Consider the following 26838-nt stretch of genomic DNA (forward strand, 5'->3'; position numbering starts at 1 on the left):
CTGTTATATTTAACCAACAACGTAGATTTACTGTATATGAATTTCAGAAAGCATTAGGTGCCCGTGGTTTATTTTACAGTCGAAGTAATGATAATATGCTGTCTTTATTTTGGGTTTAAGTCACGTTTCTAGGAAACGAAAGTCACTTTACTGGACGTATAGAAAAAACTGTTCACAGTGTTAAAACATTTACGTGACTTCTTAATGTCGAATTAACCTGAAATGTAAATGAAATAAAGTTCTCAAGAGAATTTTAACTATGAATACGTCTTTCACATCCATAAAGATAATAAAGGTTTGTGTTTGAGTTTTTTATTTACCTGTGAAAATTTAACTTGAAACACATAATTACTGAGAAAGGACAGCATATAGCTTCTCAAAGCACAAAAATAACATCTATGTTAACATAATGGCTTCTCTGGGTAAAACTGCAAAATTTCCCTCTGTGTTAAAAATCAATTCCCGGTTTTTCAAGGCTTGAGAGATCGTTTATTTCACATCTAAATGAATCAGAATTGATTATTTTTAACTAGGATAGATTCTGAGCACAGATGAGATAGGTGCCCGGATGCTTTTGATCAGATAGGTGACATTTGTTTCCACAAACCAAGCACAAATTAAATAATAAAATCTCGAAATTTTTACTATGTAACGTGACGAAACTTTATCAATCAAGGAGCACGTTAAATGCCATAAATCAAACTGACACATATCCAGACTGAAACTTCAATGCGATAATCAAATTTAGAACAGATCTCATATGCACAATATTGACCAGTATTTCAGAAAAGCGAAGAGGTTATGCAGATTACAATGTGTTTATTTTTATGTTATGTATATATGGTTTCGTACTTCATGTGCTATCGTCTGAAGTTTGGATACAAAACCTCTAAGATTTGATTTCCAGTCAGTCTTAAGATCTTAATCTGTCCCCAGTCACTTCTTTCACTTCTCGCAATGATTTGTCAGTGTGGTAAATGCTGAGGCGTGCCATGGTTCGGTGGTCACATAAGAATGTAGATGCCCCAATAACTGAGTAGGCAGGTCGCTTCAAAGTTCAGTGGAAGGAATGACATCCTACCTTCCTTAGCACCATGGCTGGTGTTCAAACCAACCTTCGGGTTAATAAAGGATATACCTTTTTATGTGCTGCCGTAGTGCAATTTTGTTTATTAGAGGGTGTCTCATAAAGTACGCAACTTTTGAGTACATGATAACATTGAAATTTATTGATGAAGTAAGTAATTTACAAGTTATTGCAGTGTATGCTACCTGTGATGATGTATGGTCTCGTAACAATTCCATTGCTGCAGTCCAAGTGAAACAGCTTGCGTCATCTTCTTGAGACCAAGTCCGCAGCTCGTGGTCGTGTGGAAGCGTTCCCGCTTCCTGCGCCCGGATTCCCGGGTTCGATTCCCGGCGGGGTCAGGGATTTTCTCTGCCTCGTGATGACTGGGTGTTGTGTGATGTCCTTAGGTTAGTTAGGTTTAAGTAGTTCTAAGTTCTAGGGAACTGATGACCTCCGATGTTAAGTCCCATAGTGCTCAGAGCCATTTGAACCATTTGAACCTTGAGACCAAACCTCTTCGGCGCTCATGCGATCCAGTTAAAAGCATCACAACTCTCTTAATATACTGGAGTAGCGTTTGCCGTCCATTGTTAATGCTTTTCCGCTACCATCTTCAAAAGACGTAGGTCCCACTTACGCCTTCAGCCCAAATACCACATCACACAGTCATTCGTTGTGGTTGCAACGGCTCGAGGGTTTTCTGTTCACCAAATTCCGTAATTTTCTTGTTCAAGTAGCTGTTCAACAGAAAGTGCACTACATCAGTGATTATTATTTGACCGAGCGAGGTGGCGCAGTGGTTAGACACTGGACTCGCATTCGGGAGGGCGACGGTTCAATCCCATCTCTAGCCATCCTGATTTAGGTCTTCCGTGATTTCCCTAAATCACTCCAGGCAAATGCCGGGATGGTTCCTCTGAAAGGCCGACTTCCTTCCCTAATCCGATGAGACCGATGACCACACTGTCTGGTCTCCTTCCCCAAAACAACAACCAACTATTATTTTTTTTTTTTATGAAATCGCCCGATCTTTCTTTCTCAAGCGCCCAATGAGGAAATTCTCGGCACTTTTCATGATCGATAAGATTTAGCTCTAGTGAAATTGGATTTTATAGACCTAAAGGTTCAAATCGTCTTTCAGAATTCATTTCATTCTAACATTTGAAAAGCTGCGTTCTTGTAGGACACGTTCCATTATGCCTCACATAATGCTAGTAGTTACTTTGTGCACTGATTTTACACGCATTAAACATTATACAACTCGTTATTATTACTGGTGCTGTAATCTTGTTTCAGGTTTTGTTACATGCCATGAAACACTTATTTTGTATACTGCCACCATTTTTATTCGTTGCTCAAGATGTTGTTATTTTATCACCAAAACACTTTGTTTCAACCTTCGAATATTGCGGTTTTGAATCGTTTATTCATCGGTCACGGGCGATTATTTCTGTAACACTACTTCAACTACTTTCTCTTGCGGAATGCTCAAGTTTTCAGGACATTCTGGAAAGTGTGAACGGGTGACTCATAACACGATTACTACTAGTTGTCTCACGTCCACACCTGAAACATTTTGGTTACAACTGTTACAATACTAGAATAGACTCTTCAAACTCATGGTCTCTGTTTCTGAGGCGTTCACTACCCCATACTGTTAGAAAACCGGCACCTTTACTCATCAATGATTGATACTCATTCATTTTCTGAAGATGAAATGTAAGATAGAATGCAAAATTATGTTCCGAAAATCTTAGACAGTATTTATGTATTGTTGGCTCTCTTGAATTCTGTAAGCGAGTAATGACTTACATTTCTCTGGCCAATTGTGTTCAGGATGGCAGAGAAGATTTCCTGCCTTCGTGTCATGGCATGAAGAACGACTGTTCTGCCTCTGGGGTTCATTATTTCCAATGATTTTCCTTTGACTTTATCTGTATCTGCGGAGTAACTTTCTACGTTTCCTGTTAAAGGAACAACTCCTACTCCTCAATACCAAATGTTTTTTTGCTGATCTTGGTTTCTTTATGGTAATAGCTTTTCCCTACACAGGCGTTGGACTAAAATACGAAACACTGCCAGAAATGCGTGCTTCATCTACATCTATATGGATACTCTGCAAATCACATTTATCAGCCTGGGAGAGGGTTCAACGAACCACCTTCACAGTAATTCCCTATTATTCCAATCTCGTACAACGCGCGGAGAAAACGGACACCTATATCTTCCCCTGCGACTCTGAGTTTATTATGATCGTTTCTCCCTATGTAAGTCGGCGTCAACAATATATTTTCGCATTCCGAGGAGAAAGTTGGTGATTGAGATTTCGTGAGAAGATTCTGCCGCAACGAGAAACGCCTTTGTTTTAATGATGTCCACCCCAAATCCTGTATCATTTCAGTGACACTCTCTCCCCTATTTTGAAATAATACAAAACATGCTCCTCTTCTCTGAACTTTCTCAGTGTTCTCCGTCAATCCTATCTGGTAAGGATCCCATGCCGCGCAGCAGTATTCTAAAAGAGGACGGACAAGTATAGTCTAGGCAGTCACTTTAGTAGATCTGTTACATTCTCTAAGTGTCCTGCAAATAAAACGCAGTCTTTCGTTGGCCTTCCGCACAAGAGTTTCTGTGTGTTCCTTCCAAATGAAGTTGTTAGTCATTGTAATTCCCAGATATTTAATTGAGTTTACGGCCTTTAGATCTAACTGATTTATCGTGTAACCGACGTTCAACGGATTCCTTTGTAGCACTCATGTGGATGATCTTACACTTTTCGTTATTTAGGGTCAACTGCCAATTTTCGCGCCGAACAGATGTCTTTTCTAAATCGTTTTACAATTCGATTTGATCTTCTGATGACTTTAATAGACGATAAACGACAGCATCATCTGGAAACAACCTAAGACGGCGGCTCAGATTGTCTCCTAAAACGTTTATATAGATAAGGAACAGCAACGGGCCTATAGCACTACCGTGGGAAACGACAGAAGTCACATCTGCATTGCTCGATGGCTTTCCACCAGTTACTACGAACTGTGGCTTCTCTGACAGGAATTCACGACTCCAGTCACACACCTGAGACGATATTACGTAAGCACGCAATTTCAGTTCCAGCCGCTTGTGTGGTATACTGCCAAAAGCCTTCTGGAAATCTATTACAAGAACGATGTTTTCTGAATCCGTGTTGACTTTGCGTCAATAGACCGTTTGCTTCGAAATAATTCATAACGTTCGAACACAATATATGTCCAGACTATTGCTGCATATCGACGTCGGTAATATGGACCTATAATTTAGTGGACCTTTACTGCAACCGTTCTCGAATATTGGCGTGACTTTCCAGTCTTTCCGCACGAATCTTTCGCCGAGCGAACGGTTGTGTATGGTTGTTAAGTATGGAGCTATTGTATCAGCATGGCCTGAAAGGATCTTAACTGGTATGCAATCGGACCGGAAGACTTGCTTTTGTTAAGCGATTTAAATTGCTTCACTACTCCACGGATATCTACTTCTATGTCACTCATGTCAGCAGCTGTTCTTCATTAGAATTCAGGAGTGCTTACTTCGTCTTCTTTGATGAAGAAATTTCGGAAGGCTGTGTTTAGTGTGTGTTCCGGAAACATCGATCACGTGAGACCCAACTCGCTTTATTTGTTCATGAGGCCCAGAAAATAATAGGTACAGGCTCCTAGGTAGATGCTATTTTCCTTGACTTCCGGAAGGCGTTCGATAAAGTTCCGCACTGTCGCCTGATAAACAAAGTAAGAGCCTACGGAATATCAGACAAGCTGTGTGGCTGGGTTGAAGAGTTTCTGGTAAACATAACACAGCATGTTGTTCTCAATGGAGAGACGTCTACAGACGTTAAGGTAGCCTCTGGCGTGCCACAGGGGAGTGTTGTGGGACCATTGCTTTTCACAATATATATAAATGATCTAGTAGATACTGTCGGAAGTTCCATGCGGCTTTTTGAGGATGATGCTGTAGTATACAGAGAAGTTGCAGCATTAGAAAATTGCAGCGAAATGCAGGAAGATCTGCAGTGGATAGGCACTTGGTGCAGGGAGTGGCAACTGACCCTTAACATATAGACAAACGTAATGTATTGCGAATACATAGAAATAAGGATCCTTTATTGTATGATTACATGATAGCAGAACAAACAATGGTAGCAGTTACTTCCGTAAAATATCTGGGAGTATGCGTACGGAACGATTTGAAGTTGAATAATCATATAAAGGCGGGTGCCAGGTTGAGATTCATTGGGAGAGTCCTTAGAAAATGTAGACCATCAACAAAGGAGGTGGCTTCCAAAACACTCGTCCGACCTGTACTTGAGTATTGCTCATCAGTGTGGGATCCGCACCAGGTAGGGTTGACAGAGGAGATAGAGAAGATCCAAAGAAGAGCGGTGCGTTTCGTCACAGGGTTATTTGGTAAGCGTAATAGCGTTACGGAGATATTTAGCAAACTCAAGTGGCAGACTCTGCAAGACAGGCGCTCTGCATCGCGGTGTAGCTTGCTGTCCAGGTTTCTAGGGGATGCGTTTCTGTTTGAGGTATTGAATATATTGCTTCCCCCTACTTATACCTCCAGAGGAGATCGCGAATATAAAATTAGAGTGATTCGAGCGCGCACGGAGGCTTTCCGGCAGTCGTTCTTCCCGCGAACCATACGCGACTGTAACAGGAAAGGGAGGAAATGACAGTGACACGTAAAGTTCCCTCCGCCACACACCGTTGGGTGGCTTGCGGAGTATTAATGAGATGTAGATGTAGATGTAGTAGTTCTGCTCTAACAGCGTTGCCGTCTAGAGTATTTCCATTGCTACTGCGCAGACAAGGTTCAAATGGTTCAAATGGCTCTGAGCACTATGGGACTTAACATCGGAGGTCATGAGTCCCCTAGAACTTAGAGCTACTTAAACCTAACTAACCTAAGGACATCACACACATCCATGCCCAAGGCAGGATTCGAAACTCCGACTGTAGCGGGCGCGCGGTTCCAGACTGTAGCGCCTAGAACCGCTCGGCCACTCCGGCCGGCTACTGTCTTCATCCCTTTTTATCCCTCTATAATTTCTATCACGACGTTTCCCTCCATTTCGCTCCTCAAGATGTGCCCTATCAACAGATCCCTTCTTTCAATCAACCTGTGCATTACATTTCTTCCTTCGACAATTCCATTCAATACCTCGTAATTAGTTATTCGATGTACCCATATAATCTTAATCATTATTCTGTAGCATCACATTTCGGTTCTTGTCTGCTCTATTTACCGTCTACGTTTAACTTCCGTACAAGGTTACAACCTTATCTTCAGAAGAGACGTCGTAGGTTTCAAATAGTATTGGATATTGAAAAATTCTACTCTTTGAACAATATTTTTCTTACTATAGCCGAACATCTTTTCATATCCTCTCAATTACGGGCATCGTCAGTTATTTCACTGTCCAAACAGTAAAACTCATCTGTTACTTTTAGAGCCCCTTTCCCTAATCCAATTCCTTTAGCTGCTTCTCATTTAAATCGTTTACATTCCATTGCCCTTTTCTTCACCTTCGTTAACATTCATCTTATAACCTCTTTCCAACACACTATCCATTCCATTCAAGCACGCCTCCAAGTCCTCTGCTGTTTCTAACAGAATTGCAATGTCATCTGCAAACCTAAGACTTTTTAATTCTTTTCTCTGAACTTTAATTCATTCCTCAAATTCATTCTTTGTTTCTTTTATTGCTCTCTCAACGTACAGATTGAATATCATCGATGATTGGTTGTAAAACTGTCTCGCTCCTTTCTCAACCACTCCTTCCCTTTAATGTCTCTCGACTCTTGTAACTTTTTAAGTTGTATGTACATAAACTTACGCTCCATGTGTTTCGTTCTTTTCAAAGAGTGTTTTCTAGACAACGTAATCAAACGTTTTCTCTAAATCTACAAAAGCTATAAAATAGGTTTCCCTTTCTTCCGTGTATCTTCCAAGAAACGTTTTAGGGCCTGGAGTGTCTCGCATATGCCTTCCTTTCTTCGAAATCCAAACTAATCTTCCCCGAGGTAGGTTTCTATCTGTTTTCCTATTGTTCTATAAATAACTTGTGCCAGTATTTTGCAAGCATGGCTTTATTAACTGATAGCTCTGTTATATTCAAACCAGTCGAACGTACCTTCTTTTGATTTTGGATTATTGTATTTTTCTTGAAAACGGAGGATGCCTTACCTGCGTCTTCTAGAGAGTATGGACAGATATGTGGAAATACCGCTGGATATTCATGTTTAAACATAAATTCAAATGCCTCCCAAGCCTGTAGTTTTTGCTGTTGTATTTGACCAGTAACTGCATTTGCACGATGTTCTAAATACGTTGCAAGTATCAGCCATGGTTAAAACAGTTTTCTGTCTAGTTGTGTGTACATTATGTCGGAGCTCAGTGCATTCGAAGGTGATCAAACTGTTGGTGCTCGTATGGTTGGTGCATACGTAATCAAGGTAACCGAAGCGTTTGGTATTTCAAGAGGCACTACACCGAAGATTTACACCCTAAACAAGGAAAGCGGGAAAATCTCTTCTACTAAGTCAGAACGCGGAAGAAAGTGTGTGTTGAGTGATGGTCACGAACGTACATTGGAAATGATTGTGTCGAAATATAAGAGGATAACAGCTGCAAAAGTCACTGCAAAACTTAATGTCGCCTTAGTGAACTTCGTCAGCACCAAAACAACATGACGTTAGCCCCATAATTGTAGGAAAAGATGGAATTCCAAAACGACTCATAAATGAATCAAACGTTCGTAATAGGATACCGTGGTGCCGAAACTATAAAACCTTGACTGTCGAGCAATGGAAGAATGCCATTTGATGTGATCAATCTGATGTCACATTGTTTCTAACTTCTGGCTAAGTTTATATTCCGAGAGTGAACCATGATGGAGGTTGGATGATGATTTGGGTAGCCATATCATGGTATTCAATGAGCCTGCAAAGTCACGTTACTGCCAAGGACCATGTGATCATTTTGACTGTTCACGTCCGTACTATGGTACAATATTTGTTCTCCAATGCTGAAGCTGTGTTCCAAGACGACAGCCCTTCAAATGGTTCTGAGCACTATGGGACTTAACTGCTGAGGTCATCAGTCCCCTAGAACTTACTACTTAAACGTAACTAACCTAAGGACTTCGCACATATTCATGCCCGAGGGAGGATTCGAACCTGCGACCGCAGGATTTGCGCGGTACCAAACTGAGGCGCCTAGAACCTCTCGGCCACCAAGGCCGGCGACAGCCATTTCCCCTCCCCCCCCCCCCCCATCCTTTTCATTCAGATCAAAGCGTCCAGTACTGGTTTTGTGAGTACGAGGACGAATCATGGCATCTCTCGTGGCCATCTCAGTCATTAGATCTCAGTATTATTGAGATTTTGTGATATACTTTGGGGACAAGGGTGCGTGATCGTTCTCCACCTCCAGCATCGTCATGTGAAGTTGCAATTATTTTTCAGGAAAAATGGTATAAGATTCTCTTGAAAACCTTATAAGACCTGCATTTATCCATTCAGAAACGAATGGAACTTGTTTTGAATGCCGACAGTTTTCCTACACCATATTAGCTTGGTGATGTTTTTCTGTTTTTGGCGTTCCCATATTCTTATTCCCCCCTATCTTGTACATCAGGTGGAATACTTTTGTCATAGCCGATTCTCCCAAGTAACTCAATATTTCTAGGAGAATAATATCTTCTCCAGAGTCCTTGTTTCGACTTAGGTCCATCAGAGCTCTGTCGAATGCTTCTTGCCGTGTAATATCTCCCAATTCATTTTTCATTAACTTGTTATTTTCTTTCTATCACCTGGTTGTAGTTAATTCCTCAGGTTCTTTTAAATTTAACTGCTTTCCTAATTTGTAATTCATTATTAGACCCCCTCCTGCGTTATCCTTTTTTGATTTTGTATCCATAATCCTATCTTCATATAACCAAACCTTATGGTGCTCATGGTTCACTTCACTAACTCCCACATAAATAACTTCACCTTACCAATTTCCCTTCCAAAATTATCTTGCCAACCTACTCAATTAAGGGACTAAACATTCTACGTTCGCCGGCCGTTGTGGTCGAGCGGTTCTATGCCCTTCAGTCTGCAACCGCGCGACCTATACAGTCGCAGGTTCGAATCCTGCCTCGGGCATGGATGTGTGTGATGTCCTTAAGTTAGTTAGGTTTAAGTAGCTCTAAGTCTAGGAGACTGATGATCTCAGATGTGAAGCCCCATTGTGTTCAGAGCCTTTTGAACCATTCTACATTCACACCCATAGCGTACAATTTTTGTTTTTCTTGAGGACAACCTTCTAAACAGTCATCACCCAGAGATCCAATTTTAGCTCAAAAATATTTTACCCAGGGGGATGCTTCCTTCATTAATCAACCATACAATATAGCTGCATGCCCTCGGAAAACATAGCGACTGTAATTTTCCTTTGCTTTCAGCCTTTCACAGTTTCATCACAGCAAGGCTATGTTCGTGATTTTACAAGCCATATCAGTCATCCAGACTCTTGTCCCTACAACTACTGAAAAGACTGCTGGCCCTTTTCAGGAACCAAATGTTAGTCTGGTCTCTCAACAAACACTCATTGTGTTTGCACCTACGATAAGACTGTCTGTATCATTGAGGCATGCAAGCCACCCTACCTCGACAAACTCCATGGTTCATGGGATAAATTTCCGTGATCTACGGTTCCAGATTCTTGCTTGCCTATTTAACTCTATAACTTACGAGTATATGATCACTTACAATTCAGTTTTTAAAAAAAATGTAACCGATTTCATTTTAATAGCATTTGGACTTTGCCAAACGCTTGTAACTTTTCTTTAAATTTTTAATTTTTTTAACGATGTGTCATGGATGAACACTTCTTTCTCGTCAGAAAATATAACTGCGCTATTACTTCTGTCATTTTTTGCATCGTATCTGAAAGAAGCATGCATAAAAGTATCTACTGATGCATGTCATAGGTAAGGTGCTCCGAAACAGAAGAACAAAAGTAAGAATGGTACAGTTGATAGATATATTCTTATGCTATGGGTACGTTCTTTGGGTATGTTTGGAGTCACTCGCAGCTTTTGTTACTGCTTGATGTTGCACTAGGGAGCTTAATCACCTAATTATCAATGACATAAAGTGATTTTGTCAAACAACTAACAGCCTCATGTAGAAAAAGGATTTGGTTTCAAGACATTTCATCCGCTGTGTACTCTAGCATAAAAATATTTTGCAGTTCCTACATTTCGTTATAATGAAGATAAACCTCTTACAACTTCTGTTGGAGCTGGGAAATTGAAGCAATTCTGAATTTGTTCTTGTGACAATGTGCATGAGGTAAAAATATTAGGGCCTTATCTAAGCAGGGATGGCTAGAGGACAAATGTAAGGATGTAGAGGCTTATCTCACTAGGGGTAAGATAGATACTGCCTACAGGAAAATTAAAGAGACCTTTGGAGATAAGAGAACCACTTGTATGAACATCAAGAGCTCAGATGTAAACCCAGTTCTAAGCAAAGAAGGGAAAGCACAAAGGTGGAAGGAGTATATAGAGGGTCTATACAAGGGCGATGTACTTGAGGACAATATTATGGAAATGGAGGAGGATGTAGATGAAGATGAAATGGGAGATACGATACTGCGTGAAGAGTTTGACAGAGCACTGAAAGACCTGAGTCGAAACAAGGCCCCCGGAGTAGACAACATTCCATTGGAACTACTGATGGCCTTGGGAGAGCCAGTCATGACAAAACTCTACCATCTGGTGAGCAAGATGTATGAGACAGGCGAAATACCCACAGACTTCAAGAAAAATATAATAATTCCAATCCCAAAGAAAGCAGGTGTTGACAGATGTGAGAATTACCGAACAATCAGTTTAATAAGCCACAGCTGCAAAATACTAACACGATTCTTTACAGACGAATGGAAAAACTAGTAGAAGCCGACCTCGGGGAAGATCAGTTTGGATTCCGTAGAAATACTGGAACACGTGAGGCAATACTGACCTTACGACTTATCTTAGAAGAAAGATTAAGGAAAGGCAAACCTACGTTTCTAGCATTTGTAGACTTAGAGAACGCTTTTGACAATGTTGAGTGGAATACTCTCTTTCAAATTCTAAAGGTGGCAGGGGTAAAATACAGGGAGCGAAAGGCTATTTACAATTTGTACAGAAACCACATGGCAGTTATAAGAGTCGAGGGACATGAAAGGGAAGCAGTGGTTGGGAAGGGAGTAAGACAGGGTTGTAGTCTCTCCCCGATGTTATTCAATCTGTATATTGAGCAAGCAGTAAAGGAAACAAAAGAAAAATTCGGAGTAGGTATTAAAATCCATGGAGAAGAAATAAAAACTTTGAGGTTCGCCGATGACATTGTAATTCTGTCAGAGACAGCAAAGGACTTGGAAGAGCAGTTGAACGGAATGGATGGTGTCTTGAAGGGAGGATATAAGATGAACATCAACAAAAGCAAAACGAGGATAATGGAATGTAGTCGAATTAAGTCGGGTGATGTTGAGGGTATTAGATTAGGAAATGAGACACTTAAAGTAGTAAAGGAGTTTTGCTATTTGGGGAGCAAAATAACTGATGATGGTCGAAGTAGAGAGGATATAAAATGTAGACTGGCAATGGCAAGGAAATCGTTTCTGAAGAAGAGAAATTTGTTAACATCGAGTGTAGATTTAAGTGTCAGGAAGTCTTTTCTGAAAGTATTTGTATGGAGTGCAGCCATGTATGGAAGTGAAACATGGGCGATAAATAGTTTGGACAAGAAGAGAATAGAAGCTTTCGAAATGTGGTGCTACAGAAGAATGCTGAAGATTAGATGGGAAGATCACATAACTAATGAGGAGGTACTGAATAGGATTGGGGAGAAGAGGAGCTTGTGGCACAACTTGACCAGAAGAAGGGATCGGTTGGTAGGACATGTTCTGAGGCATCAAGGGATCATCAATTTAGTATTGGAGGGCAGCGTGGAGGGTAAAAATCGTAGGGGGAGACCAAGAGATGCATACACTAAGCAGATTCAGAAGGATGTAGGTTGCAGTAGGTACTGGGTGATGAAGAAGCTTGCACAGGATAGAGTAGCATGGAGAGCTGCATCAAACCAGTCTCAGGACTGAAGACCACAACAACAACAACATCTATTGATATGTATCTATTTGCGCATACCATTGATTAAAATCTATATTTTACTCGAAATTTTATTGAGTTATACAGTGCAATGAGAATAAAATAACTGTGGATGAGGATGTAGTTAGTTACATGTTCCGGAAATCTAATTCACTATGAAGGTAACGATGTTTAACGTGAAAACATAACAAAATAGGACACTCTCTAAAAGTGAAAAATAAGTATATAATAAGCTGTCGGTCGTTTAAAGGTTTTCTTTTGGTATAAATGGCACATTATTTCTGTTCAAAAATTCGTCTACAGTATAGAAAGAGTTGTTAAAGCGAAACGTCTTTAAACTACATCTGGAAATATATCTGCTATTTGTCTCAAAATTTTAAAAATAAAATAGATGAGCTGTTAGTGTGTTTAGATGATCTCAAAAATAAGAATGAGATTGATGTACTGTGTCTATCTGAACACCATGTAACTGTGGGAATGGAAAGCGTCAGTATGAATGGGTATAATTTAGCGTCTTACACTTGCAAATCTAGCATGGATAAAGGAGGATTTGGCGCTTAAGCAAAACAAGTTGAGGGACGGCGGGTAAAAGTTAATCATTTGTTTGTTCACCGTTTTTCTCACACGAGCCTGGCAACTAATTTTGTGGTCAGCCAGAAAGCGAAGTCTGCATGGCCACATTCTGGTCCAGCCCACTGAAAGAAAAGTTTGTATTGTCCTATTTCTTTGCGGGATCGGGACTATGATATTTAATAAAAGTATAGAATTCCAATCAAAATTGTAGTGCGTAAAGTTTCTCACATACGACACTTGGAAATTCACTATTTTCAACTGAAAGCGTGTCTTTCTATTCTGACAGCACATTTAGCAGTTCAGTGGCGACCTGTACGGTACATTTCTACCAGATTGTCTTTCGTCCGGACTAAAATTACTCAATGAAAGTTTGCAATAAATGTTCAAAATTAAAGCTCACCATAAAAGTGAAAATAAAGTCACCACTTGCATCGCGGAATTGGTAATTCACTCGGACAGCATACTAACAGTTACTCTGGCGAATTCTAACCGATCCAGGCCGGTGTACAGTCCTCTCGAGTTCACTATCCGTTTTTACCACAAAATACGCGATTTGTCACAGCTCGGCTCTGACGTCATCCGAGGCAGAACTCGATCCGACGTTTGGCAGACGTTGATCTTGCAGTAGCTGAATGCGAAGTGAATCATACTACTCCCTCTCGGGCTGCATTTATATAGGTGCCGGGGCGGACGGCCGAGGGAACAACTGCATACTGAAGCAGCCTCCAAACGACCGCCTTCTCGGGCACGTAAACTTTAATAATATGGTTACAAATTACTTAAGAAACCTCGCAATTTGTATTTGTATTCACCGAAAACGTTTCAGCTTGGTAGAATGAAAACTTTGCCTTCTAGAATTTTTATAGTGAAACTACTGGTAGATCGTTACCTCTGAACCATATCTTTCAAAAAATTGTTCAAATGGCTCTGAGCACTATGGGACTCAACATCTTAGGTCATAAGTCCCCTAGAACTTAGAACTACTTAAACCTAACTAACCTAACGACATCACACACACCCATGCCCGAGGCAGGATTCGAACCTGCGACCGTAGCAGAACCATATCTTTACTAGATCTTATCTCAGCTGTTATTAATACTAAAACTCCCAAATTTGGTATAGCTCTATCTCATGGTATGTTTTATCATCCACTTTATCCAACATTCTCTATCATTGAAATCACAGTTACTTAATCTACAACAATTGGTTACATTTTAGTTACAAAATTTGTTTCTACTTAATAACTTAAAAAGTATAAGAGGTACCTTAACGTGGTCTCTCAGTTATTATTTTAGGGGTTAACTGAAGCATAAAACAAATATTCATATTTCGAAGTTCATTGTTTAGTGCTTTTCATTTTTCCTAAAAACGGTGAATCCGGTGGTAATTTTTGTTTTATGGTTTTGGAGATCTGCACCACTTATTTATGAGCTCTACCTGCACATTCTGACCAAATTCTGGCTTCCTAACATCATTATTTAGGGCCACTTATTTTTATCTTAAAATGGCATTTTTACGTAAACTCTTAAGTCTAGAACATAAAGACTCTGTACTTGGAACATTATAACACTAAACTGTAATTTAACAGGGTTTTAAACATAAATTTTGATTTTTAATCTCATACTTAATTGTGGTGCAATAATTGTGTGTTACGCACAGACGCGCTAAGGTGACGTAGCGCTACTAGCTGTGAACTGGGGTAAATCCCGGCACTCTTCCTCACCGCTGTATCTCACACATGATACAGCGCTTGGCTTGCTTCAAAGGGTGTAAATACAAAACTGTAGAAGTAAGGAAATTTCCTGTGGATAAACACTTTGAAGTTTGTGAATGTGAACTACAGTTAGCTAATGTAGTGTTGATATTAGCAACAGTATCTGGGTCCCCATTGGGAGATAGGGAGCTTCCTTAAAAAAGCTTGATTCCCTATTATGCAGTCCGTCAAACGAAAAGAAGAAGTTAATAATCTGTGGTGATTTCAATGTAAACTTTCTAAGTAGTTCTGATAGGAAAAGTGAACTAGAAGTGTTATTAATGATATATAAATTAGAATCAGTGATCAATATCCCATCACGTATCGCTCAAGACAGTAGCACTCTAATAGATAATTTATTTGTGCAGCAAGAGGATGTAAAACTAACATATACTTTCCCTGTGATAAATGGATTATCAGACTATGACGCACAACTGATTAACTTGGAAAACTTAGCAGGGTGTACAGTTGGGCCAAAAACCATTAAGTAAAAGTGTAAGGCTTGTCAACCCAGTATCTGCATAGCACTTCAGAGAAAGCTTAAGAAATGTTAAATGGGGAGATGTATATAATGAGCCAAATTCCAATGATAAATGCAACGTATTTCTTGATAAAAAATTACTAAATTACTAAAACGTAAATTACTAAATGTAATGCCAAATAGTATTCAAAGAAACCTTGGACCACTACAGGTATTAAAGTGTCTTCAGAAAGGAAAAGAAAATTGTATGATGCAGCAAGAATTAGTAAAGACCCAGAAGTAATTTTACACTATAAAAATTACTATAACATACTGAGAAAAGTTGTCAGAAAAACAAAAATATGTATATTAGAGATGAAATTAACAACTTGGGTAACAAAATCATATTAGTATAGAAGGTTGTAAGAAGACAGACAGGAAAAGTAACTACTTGGGTAGGCAGTTAAAGAGAATGAGACCATCTTCACCAAGAGCACACAAGTAGCTAATATATTTAACAACCATTTCTTAAGTGTAGGTGAAAAAATTAGTGAGAAAATTTCAAAAGAAAAAGCTAAGCAGTACATGGAAGAGTCATTTTTTAGAAATCCTAGTCAGATTATTTGTCATCTAACAATCTCTTATGAAATAAGGAAAATCATTAAATCTTTGAGAAATAAATGTTCTGTTGGAGTAGATGACATCCCGAACAAGATTTTAAACCAATTTGGAGCAGTTAAAGCTGATGTTCTGAGTCACATCTGCAATGCAGCACTAACTAAAGATATTTGCCCTAACAGGTTAAAATATGCTATTGTCAAGCCTCTCACCAAAAAGGGGACACCAAAGACGTCAATAATTACCAGTCAGTATCCTTGTTTACAACATTTTCAAAAATTGTCGAGAAAGTAACGCACTCAAGAGTGGTTGGCCATCTCAGCAGTAATGGGATACTTAATAAATCATAGTTTGAATTTCAAAAATGCTGTTCCACTGAAACAGCAACATACAACTTCACTGCCTACGTAGTAGAGTCTTCAAATAGTAAAATGTCACCAACAGGAATTTTCTGTAACTTATCTGAAGTGTTTGACTGTGTGAACCATGAAATTATGTTATAGACATTACAATTCTATGGTATAATGGAACAAAATATGAGTGGTTTAAGTCTTACTGACAGAACAGGAATCAAAAAGCTTCTTTATATGAGTGATTTAAGGAAGTTTCTCACTTCATCTAACTGGGACGAAATTAAGTTAGGTGTTCTACAGGGTTCGATCATGGGTACCCTTAAGTTCTCAGTTTATGTGAATGACCACTCTTCTTATCTGAAAGAAGAAGCTACACTGACACTGTATGCTGATGATACAAGTTACTAATCCAGTAAAAGAAATCCCAATGGAAAATGATAGGAATAATGTCTTTGGAAAAGTTATTTATGGGTTTTCTGCGAATCAGCTTGCCCTGAACTTTTAAAAAACACAGTACATCCAATTTTCTACTGCAAAGAGTACAGTTCCGCCAATAAATATAACACATCAACAGAAGCCAGTAGCCACAGTAGAGCATCCTAAGTTTTTGGGTGTACATATAAATGAGAATCTTAATTGGAAATTTTATATTTTGAATCTCCTAAAGCTTCTAGGTTCAGCAACTTTTGCTATCAGAGTAATTGCTAATTTTGGGGATGTAGAGCTTAGCAAGCTAACATATTTTGTATACCTTTACTCCCTTATGTCATATGGTATAACATTTGGGGGTAACTCAACACTTAGGGAAAAAGTATTCACTGCTCAAAGAAAGTGGTTATAATAATGTGTGGGGCTCATAATCGCACCTCTTGAAGGCATCTCTTTAAAAGGTTAAGAATTCTTACAACAGTAGATTTATTTAGTGATTAAATTTGTTCTCAACAACATGGACCAGCTTAAAACAACAGTGACATTCATGATTACAATACCAGAAGAAAGAAAGACTTACACTATCCTCTACTTAACCTATCTTTGGCAAAGAAACGGGTAAAATATGCTGCTCTAAAACTTTTCGATAAATTATTAGATGAAATAAAATGTCTGATAGACAGCCATAACAGTTTTCAAAATAAATTCAAATAATATCTCCTTGACAAATCCTTCTATAACATAGACGAATTCTTGAATAGGAATAAATAAATCTGTTGGTATAATATATGCATTTTGTGCCATTTAAGGATATGGGGTAGGTAATAAAAAATATTCACGTGTGGATTTCTTATGCACTTGACATGTTCCACATCATAATGGTTACCATGTGATTAATCTGTGGAACATAAAACTAACTAACTACCCATGGGAATTAAGTGTCTAGGAGTCTTGGAGATGCACATTTCACCCCTTTATGTGCCAAAGCTAGATGCATAAAGGGTAATGCAGATCAGTTTTCCTTCTCGTGTTGTGCCTGGGGTATCTCCGTTAGTAACAAATGAAGTTGAATATATGGTAACAAATTTTATAAGTGAGTTCATCTACAGTGAGGCAGTGGTTAATATTCCCAAGTAATTGTAATTACTTGCTTTTGTGTAACGAACACTTTTCGTCAAAGTGAGGTGTTTCCTCAAATATTCACCCTATAAGGCATTGCATGAATGTATGCAAAATATATTAACTTACTACATCTATATTCCCAACACTGGAAATTATTCTTAATGAAAAAGTAGCCAAACCTGAATTTTTGCTGCTCTACTATATATTTTCCCCAAATTAAGTTATCTACTATATATTTTCCCCAAATTAAGTTATCTTCAATTTGTACACCTAATAACCAGGAGATTTTTACTTTGCGTATTATTTGTTGTGTATGTACTGGTCAATAGGAAGTGTAATGGCTCTGACGCTGCAGAATTGGATGATCTGTATTTTTTCAAAGTTAAAGTTACTCTGTTTGTGCAAACCCAAAATTTTCTCTGTTGTTGTCTCATTGCTCGGCGTCACAACTATGCTTGTATGACCTGAAAACGCAACAGATAATGACGTCTGATTTCAACAAAATGACAGATCATGAATGCAAAGTCAGAACAGTAGTACGCCAATCATCTATCGCATGGACTTCCCACTGAATTTCATCCTCACACTGATGAAGTGACGTCTCTTCTTTATATTTCTCGAGCAGACGAGGGTAGCTTTTGTATTCTATTACTTCACCAAGAAATGAACCAGGCATGTTCTGAACTACATATTCCATAAAGTCTGAATTTATCTAATCGAAATTATGATTGATGTTATGAAATGCCTTCCCAAGTGATGATATTTTATCATTTAAACATTTCATTATATGCTAAGTAAATGTACAATTATGTACCTCAGTAGCGTGTCCATTTAGAAATTTAATATGAAGTCGGCTATTTATCACATTACTGCACCTTTAACTTGTGTGACAACCCTGCAGAACATTACCTACTCAACTATTTTAGAAAATGATGTAAGCAGTAACACTGGGCGGTAGTTACTGACATTTGTAGTATCACCTCTCTTTTATAAAGACCAACGGCATAATTTAATCTGTCCTGAAAAATATTCTGAATTAATGGTGCGCTCACAAAGTGACTATGAACATTATGTATTATTCGAGACGATATTCACCTCACACAAAGTTTTAGTGTTTAAGGCTATGTCCATCTTCTTTATTCCTGAAAACCTACTCAGAATTTACTAAATAAGTATTGATGGATTCCGTAGAAATGAAAACAAAGCACCGTCAAAAATCTTATCGTCAGTGTAAGGTGAACATTCACACGGTATATGTATTGGACGCAATACAGGAACGATCATAAGAATGGTCCTTCATGACTTTCCCAGAAGCCAACGTCGACCCATTCTTACCTCCTAGGGCCCACATATTCTTCCACTGCCGTCGCTCCTGTATCCCGCTGAAACATCCAAAAATCGGATTGAGATAAATTCTAAAAAGCGTAGAGAGGGCAGTAAAGAGCACATTACTCATTGTAACAAAGAGATTAACCAGCTATATAACAAATTTTAGTAAAGTAGAGAACAAGAAACAACTACGAATTAGATGAGTTCTTTGAATGAACAAAGTTCTTTGAATGAACAAAGGAGGGAAAAATAGCACAAAGAAACCAGGGATCTCGAATTCACACATTCCAATAAAGAAGCTTGGATACTGATTCGGAACCGGGAAGAAGCGACTGCCCAGAACGCGAGGAACTCAAAAGTCTCATGCAACACAATCACTAGTCACCGAGTGAGAGTTTCCATGGTTCAAGCAAATAAAACAAATGTTTGGCAAACAAAGAAAGAACTTGCTGGGGTTAAGAAATCTCTTCAATCTAACCCAGAATTCCCTACTCCATTTACGATAACTGTACAGGATACAGCCCATACCCTTACGAAATTTAGATAAGCAGCAGGTTCATATGGTTTTTGTTGCACAGCAGTCTCACAAAGTGAAAGTGACTAGTTTTCCTTTATGTCAAAATTCTTCACACAGGAACAGTGCCAGCAACATTTAAGAGAGCTACAGTTATTGCTATCGAAAATCCAGGCAAAGAAGTAAGAGCTGCGGAACACATCCACCTAGTATCGATATTTATTTGCGAATAGGAACTCTTGAAAGGAATGAACTTAGACCGAACAAAAGAGCAAATTAACTCTGTCGTGTCACTTGAACATGCTGGGCTTCGAGCTGGTAGAAACTATTGTGGGTAAGTACCCTCCTTGACCACTCACATGGAATTTGGCTACCAGCTGGGGAGGTTCTCGTTGATCTAGTGGGAGTTTATGATACGGTGTGACACGTGGGCCTAATATCGAAATATCTCGGAATAGAGCCTTGTAAGTCAGTGGGTAACCTCTTAAGCAACACTTTGAGCAGTCGGCAGTTTAAAGTACCCCAAGGTGCGAAGAAGAGCGGATGAGTACTCGGCGCTGTCCACCTTCAACGTTGTGTTATAGCTCTGGTGTTTCCCAGTCTCTACAAGGCAGACCTCCCGGACATTCCAGTTTGCAGATGGCCTTGCAATTTCATATCAGAATGAAAATCTTTCTGAACACTTAATAAGCAGCCTCGTTAGTCTTCCTGAATATTTTAAGATATGTCGACTAGACGTATTGTTTTTAAAAGACAAGCATGTCTAACGGACCACAGTTATGCCCTCTCGGCATTGTCAAATATAACGACAATCCAAAATACTTTGATGTCGCATTATGAAATAAACAGGGGCCTGCAGGAACTATACTACTGGTCATTAAAATTACTACACCATGAAGGTGACGTGCTACAGACGCGAAATTTAACCGACAGGAAGAAGATGCTGTGATATTCAAATGATTAGCTTTTCAGGGCATTCACATGAAGCTGGCGCCGGGGGCGACACCTACAACGTGTTGACATGAGGAAAGTTTCCAACCGATTTCTCATACACAAAAAGCAGTTGACCGGCGTTGCCTGGTGAAACGTTGTTGTGATGCCTCGAGGAGAAATGAGTACCATCACGTTTCCGACTTTGATAAAGGTCGGAGTGTAGCCTATCGCGATTGCGGTTTATCGTATCGTGACATTGCTGCTCGCGTTGGTCGAGATCCAATGACTGTTAGCAGAATATGGAATCTCTAATGAATTCGACGTCGACGGCACGTTAAACCCGTATCATCTTTCTTTGTCACATGCTTGTATATATTAGTGTCTGTATTGCGCTGAAAATATATGTACTACAGTGCAAACGTCAAGGATATGTGGTGTATATTTTGTTGCAAAACAAACTGTGGTATATGAAGAGCGTGGTTTACAAGACTCCCGTGGACACTCACGTGGACCTGATTGCTAAGGTCTTCGCAGCCGTCGAAGTAAAACTCCTGAGCTTCTTGAGCGTGTATGACAATGAATGGTGCATCAGTATACACACTTTCATGCTCATGGTGGTCGACGTTTAAACAATACCTACAAGGGAAGAGATCTGCCTCTTGCTATGAACTGTACTGTGCACTGACAGAATGTGTTGAACGCAGTGTGATAAATATGTTTCTCCCGTAGGGTTTTTGCATTACTCTGTACACTGAGGTGACAAATAGCAAGGGACAGTGATATGCACATACACCAACAGTGGTAGTATCGCGTAACGGGGTATAAAAGGGCAATGAATTGATGGAGCTGTCATTTGTAGGTGATTCAGGTGAAAAGGTCTCCGACGTGATTACGACCGCACGACGGAAATTGACACACTTTAAACTGGAAGTGATAGAGGACATTTCATTTCGGAAATCGTTATGGAATTGAATATTCCGAGATCCACAGTGTTAAAAGTAAGCCGTGAATGCTAAACTTCATGCATTACCTCTCACTACCGACAACGCAACGCAGTGGCCGTCGGATTTCACTCAAATACGTAGAACATCAGCGTTTACGTAGAGTTGTCAGTGCTAGGAGAGAAGTAACACTGCGTAAAATAACCACAGAAATCAATGTGGGACGTGCGAAGAACATATCCGTTAGGACAGTGTGGCGAAACGTGCCGTTAATGGGCTATTGCCTTTGATAACAGCACGACATCGCCTGCAGCACCTCTCCTGGGCTCGCGACCATATCACTTGGACCCTAGAACGATTGAAAAATCGTGGCCTAATCAGTTCAGCACCTATTTCAGTTGGTAATAGCTGATGGCAGCTTTCAAGTATGAAACAGATCCCACGAAGCAGTGGATCCATATTGTCAATAAGGCACTGTGGAAGCTGGTGCTGGATCCGTAATGGTATGGGCTGTGTTTACATGACATGGCCATGGTCCTCGGTTTCTACTGGACCGATCACTGACTGAAAATGGTTGTGTCTGTCTACTTGAAGACCATCTGCAGCCAATCAAGGACTTCATGTACCCAAACGATGATGGAAGTTTTGTAGATGACACTGTGCCATGTCATCGGACCTCAATTGTTCGTGATTTGTTTGAAGAATACTGTGGACAATCCTAGGGAATGATTGGGCCACCCACCGAACGTTTCTGGGACACAACTGAGAACTCAGTTCGTGCACGAAATCCTACACCCGCAACACTTCCACAATTATGGACAGCAGTAGAGACAGCATGGTTCAATATCTATTCAGGGATTTCAGACGACTTGTTGACTCCATGCCACGTCAAGTTCCTGTACTACACCGGGTAAAAGACGGTCCGAACAATATTAGGCGATACACCTTGACATTCGTCACGTCAGTGTGTTCTGTGTAGAACGTTTCGGCGTTTGCTTTGTACATGGTTTCACATTGTTATGACGGTATTTACACAGAAAACCAGGTAATTGTGGTGACAAACAGATAAAATCAGACATATGCAGTTACTCTGTAACACGTTACCGGCGACCACGGGTCACTAGCACTAAGATAATCAGAAACTTTCCCTGCACAGGCTCTGGAATTTTATCGGTCGAGTTGAGTTTGATCATGCATTAAAAAATAAACTGAGATGCGTATAAAAAACAAACGGCTTCCTTGTTGCAGATTTCCTACGACATGGGAGGCAGCACATTACTGTGGGTGTTGAGCAACGAGCTGACCCCCGCGTCCGTCCGAGGATTCTCCAACTCCTGCGTCGGCACCCTGTTGTCGGTGCTGTCGTTCGGCATCACCAAGCTGTTCCAAGGGGTCGAAGACTCCTTCGGAACCTACGTCCCCATCTGGTTTTTCTCCATATCTTCGTTTGTCGGGGTCATCTTTGCGTGGTTCTTCATCCCAGAGACTAAGGGCCGTTCTCTGGAGGACATCACTGCCGAGATGAGCGCTAAAGCGGAAGGGCTCCATCGTGAGTCCTTAACGCGGAAGACGAGCCTCGACGATGTTAGTGCTCTGCAGTAATTTTTACGAGATGTACATGTAAGACACCGAACCTGAGACAAGAATCTTGAATGACCTATCCAAACAGAATCAGTTCTGTTTAGAAGGAACGCCTAAGAATGTGTTCCCAAACTCAACTCTAGCTTTTTTTGAGATTTCTTTAAGATCTGAAAAGGGAATCTCCCCATCGCACCCCCCTCAGATTTAGTTACAATTTGGCACAGTGGATAGGCCTTGAAAAACTGAACACAGATCAATCGAGAAAACAGGAAGAAGTTGTATGAAACTATGAAAAAATAAGCAAAATATACTAACTGAGTAGTCCATGGGCAGCATAGGCAACATCAAGGATGATATGAGCACAGGCGCGCCGTGGTCCCGTGGTTACCGTGAACAGCTGCGGAGCGAGAGGTCCTTGGTTCAAGTCTTCCCTCGAGCGAAAAGTTTACTTACTTTATTTTCGCAATGTTATGATCTTTCCGGTCGTTCATTGACGTCTCTGTTCACTATAATAAGTTCAGTGTCTGTGTGTTGCGACCGCACCGCAAAACCGTGCGATTAGTAGACGAAAGGACGTGCCTCTCTAATGGGAACCGAAAACATTTGATCGCAAGGTCATAGGTCAACCGATTCCACCACAGGAAAACACATCTGATATATTCTACACGACACTGGTGACGGCATGTGCGTCACGACAGGAATATGTTGTCGACCCACCTAACTTGCACACTTGGCGAATGGGTAAAAAGATTCCTCTACCTTGCCCGATTTAGGTTTTCTTGTGGATGTGATAATCACTTCCAAAAAAGTGATGAAAACATAAGAGTGTGTCACATAAACTGCAACAAATGAATGCAACAGTTTCACAGTCGCACAGTTTTCTCTGTGCTCTGTCAAAACATATGTTTTTAACGTTTTCAAATTTTTCCGTGTGTTGATCGTCAAATCCTGCATATGTCCAAGCAAATCTGAAAATTTCCTGGAATTTTGGAGAGCGAAGTTGATTATGTGTGAGTGCCTGAAGTCTGATAATTGTCTGAAAATAAAAAATTTTCACTCGAGGGAAGACTTGAACCACGGACCTCTTGTTACGCAGCTGCTCACGCTAACCACGGGACCATGGCGCTCCTGAGCGCACATCGTCCTTGATGTTGCCTATGTTGCCCATGGACTGCTCCGTTTGTATATTTTGCTTATTTTTTCATAGTTCCACACAACTTCTTCCTGTTTTCTCGATTGATCTGTGTTCAGTTTTTCAAGGCCTATCCACTGTGCCAACTTATAACTGAATCTGAGGGGGGTGCGATGGGGAGGTTCCCTTGTGAGTAAAGTGGCGGATTATCGTGCTGAAGGGCTAAGTGCCAGGTTTGCATTAAGAGGGTTTTCTACTTCGTTAGATGGAATGTGAAGATGGTTTTTACATGCTGAAAGGTCACTCACTAATGATGGCCGATGGTACGAAGACCAGAAGATGGCACGAGAGATTACTCCTATGGCTTGTTCATGCCAAATGAGGTATGTGTAGAATGTGTCAAACGAGTTCGCTGTTCTGGACATGGGGATTATACCCTTCCGCTAGCTCCTCCCGTTTTGTAGCCTGATTCTTGCGTGTCTTTATCGGCGGTTCAATGGACAGCGAAAACAATATGAATAATTCAGCAAAGGGAAGTAACAGAATATCTGGAAGCGCTAAAGGAAAGCGTGAGCCAAGGTGAGGAATCATTTTCTTCCTGATGATGTTATGAACACCATAGAAACACGTCGCAAAAAGGAACCTGTTAAAGTTGTTCAGGTGAAAGACATTTTATGGATTTTCAGCCAGCAGCTGGTATGATCATTATTACAAATGACACTAACAGAAGATCTGCCTCGTGGATTAAAGCCGCCAACGTTTGTGTTATTCAGAAAAAAAAAGACATTTGGTGCAACTGAGAGATGGGACATGAGTACTGAAAAGAGGCCAGCGATGTGAAGATTCCAATACGATCACATGCAATGAGGTCACTGGTGCAAAAGGATAGTATTCATAGAAGAAAAGAGATCTCAAAAGTGTGATGGAATACCTGCCTAAGGTGTACAAAAACTTTTAAAGTGACCTGTGCCAAGACAAAACAGTAAAATGATTACTAGAGGTAGAAACGCCGCAAAACTTGTGTGATGGACTTATTAGCCCCTTTAGCATTTCAGCGCAAAATATATTCAAAAGTCAGTGTTTATTTGTTATTTTGGATTGTTCCAAGTGATAAATAGCTTCCCCAAAGTCAATGATATAAGTGTTAGTGTGAAGTTACTCCATATTTATATTCTGCTTGTTAGAATAAAGTTTATTCTGAATAACCTAGAAAGTACGTTTTGTTAATTAGCTCCTTTTGCAAGACAACTCTTGAAATAATGTCTGTAGCAGTAAAATCTCTCTTTCTGTTATTTACTACTCTATTTTGCATTTGAAAGTTAAGGTTCTGGAGTTACTACCTCTGCAGAGAAACACAGAAAATGGACAGTTAAAGGCAATTAATACTTTATTACAAATTAAAATTTTATTTGAAAGGTATCAATTCCTGGCGATGGATGTCAGTTGGACTGGGGCTTGGCTGGGGACTGGGCAAGCGTGGGCGTTTAACCAACTGTAATTCAATGTTATTATCAATATGAGCCATATAAATAGCAGAGCGCATGCATAAGGCAAAACAAACTTGGGGTTCACGTTCATTTTTACAAAAGGCTTAACACCTGACACTATGACAGAAAATTCCAAGAAATGAGTTCCCACCCACATTATTAACGTGGGCACCACAGAATACGCAATCAGACACTCTTGATAAAATATACTTATATCTTCGAATACAAATACTACGACTCAGTGAGATTAACTTACAAAAGGCACAATCAGTATAACATAGAACAACACACACTAGTCAATAAGGCAGCACAAGGACATCCCACTACCACCAACGTCTTCAGCAGACGTTACCAGACAACACGGACAGACAATACGCACGTAATACGCAACCTACAATGACACAATGATGAAACGCGCCTTGCTGCTTTACAATATGCAGGTAGTATATGGCCTCACAATGTTCCATCAGGACGGAGCACTGGAAAGACAGAGGGCGAGGAACTGGGAGTGGACTCCGTCGGTAAAACACCATTTGCTCTCCCCTTCTCCCCCCGCAAAAATATATAAAGCAATCCAAAATAAAAATAAAAATCTTTGATTTGACCCGATGGCAGAACTTATCTTAACAGAAAACAACAGAGTCTACACAAGTTTATTGGCGTAGGCTTAACACAAATACATAAGAATTAACCACGTGCTCCACAGGCACTGAAATAAATTATACGAGGGCTGTTCAGAAAGTAAGCCGTGCGGGATTAGCCGAGCGGTCACAGGCGCTGCAGTCATGGACTGTCCGGCTGATCTCGGCGGAGGTATGAGTCCTCCCTCGGGCATGCGTGTGTGTGTTTGTCCTTAGGATAATTTAGATTAAGTAGTGTGTAAGCTTATGGACTGATTACCTTAGCAGTTAAATCCCATAAGATTCCACACACACATATCAGAAAGTAAGCTCCGGTCGGTCGCGAAATGGAAACCACTCTGAAAATCCGATGAAGCTTTGCAAATGTGTGTTGGGTAGTGTCTCTAGAACGCGTATGCCCGTAGATCGTGGCATGTCGCTATTTTCAATTCTTAGCGCACAGTGAACACTTGAAGATGCCTAGAAAATAATGTCTCCCGCCAAGTATGAGGACCTGGAGAGAATTTCGCCTGATGTCGTGTAGTCCGTAAAACCAAACTTACATGCATTTCATTCTTCATGACAACTCTCACCCGCACTTTCAGGGGGCTACGACGATTGAAAGGTGGCTACACTGAGTCACAGCGCCAGAGATGGCGCCAAAGAGATGCTTCTGCAGCGTTTTTAGTGAGTTTATCACCCACGAAACAGCCCTTAATTGGCTGGTCCTGACGTTCATCCCTGC

General features: G+C 40.2%; 1 protein-coding gene across 1 annotated transcript in view; it reads left to right on the forward strand.

Moving 5' to 3' along the window:
- LOC126260051 (facilitated trehalose transporter Tret1-like) overlaps positions 1-25142 on the forward strand; it is an 82366-nt gene extending 57224 nt beyond the window's left edge. The window contains exon 5 of the mRNA XM_049957240.1: positions 22522-25142. Within this exon, the coding sequence (XP_049813197.1) occupies positions 22522-22875 (354 nt within the window). The 3' untranslated portion in view covers positions 22876-25142. The remainder of the gene's footprint in view (positions 1-22521) is intronic.
- Positions 25143-26838: the final 1696 nt, after the last annotated feature.

Source organism: Schistocerca nitens, chromosome 5, assembly GCF_023898315.1.
Source record: "Schistocerca nitens isolate TAMUIC-IGC-003100 chromosome 5, iqSchNite1.1, whole genome shotgun sequence".
NCBI classification, from domain to species: Eukaryota; Metazoa; Arthropoda; class Insecta; order Orthoptera; family Acrididae; genus Schistocerca; species Schistocerca nitens.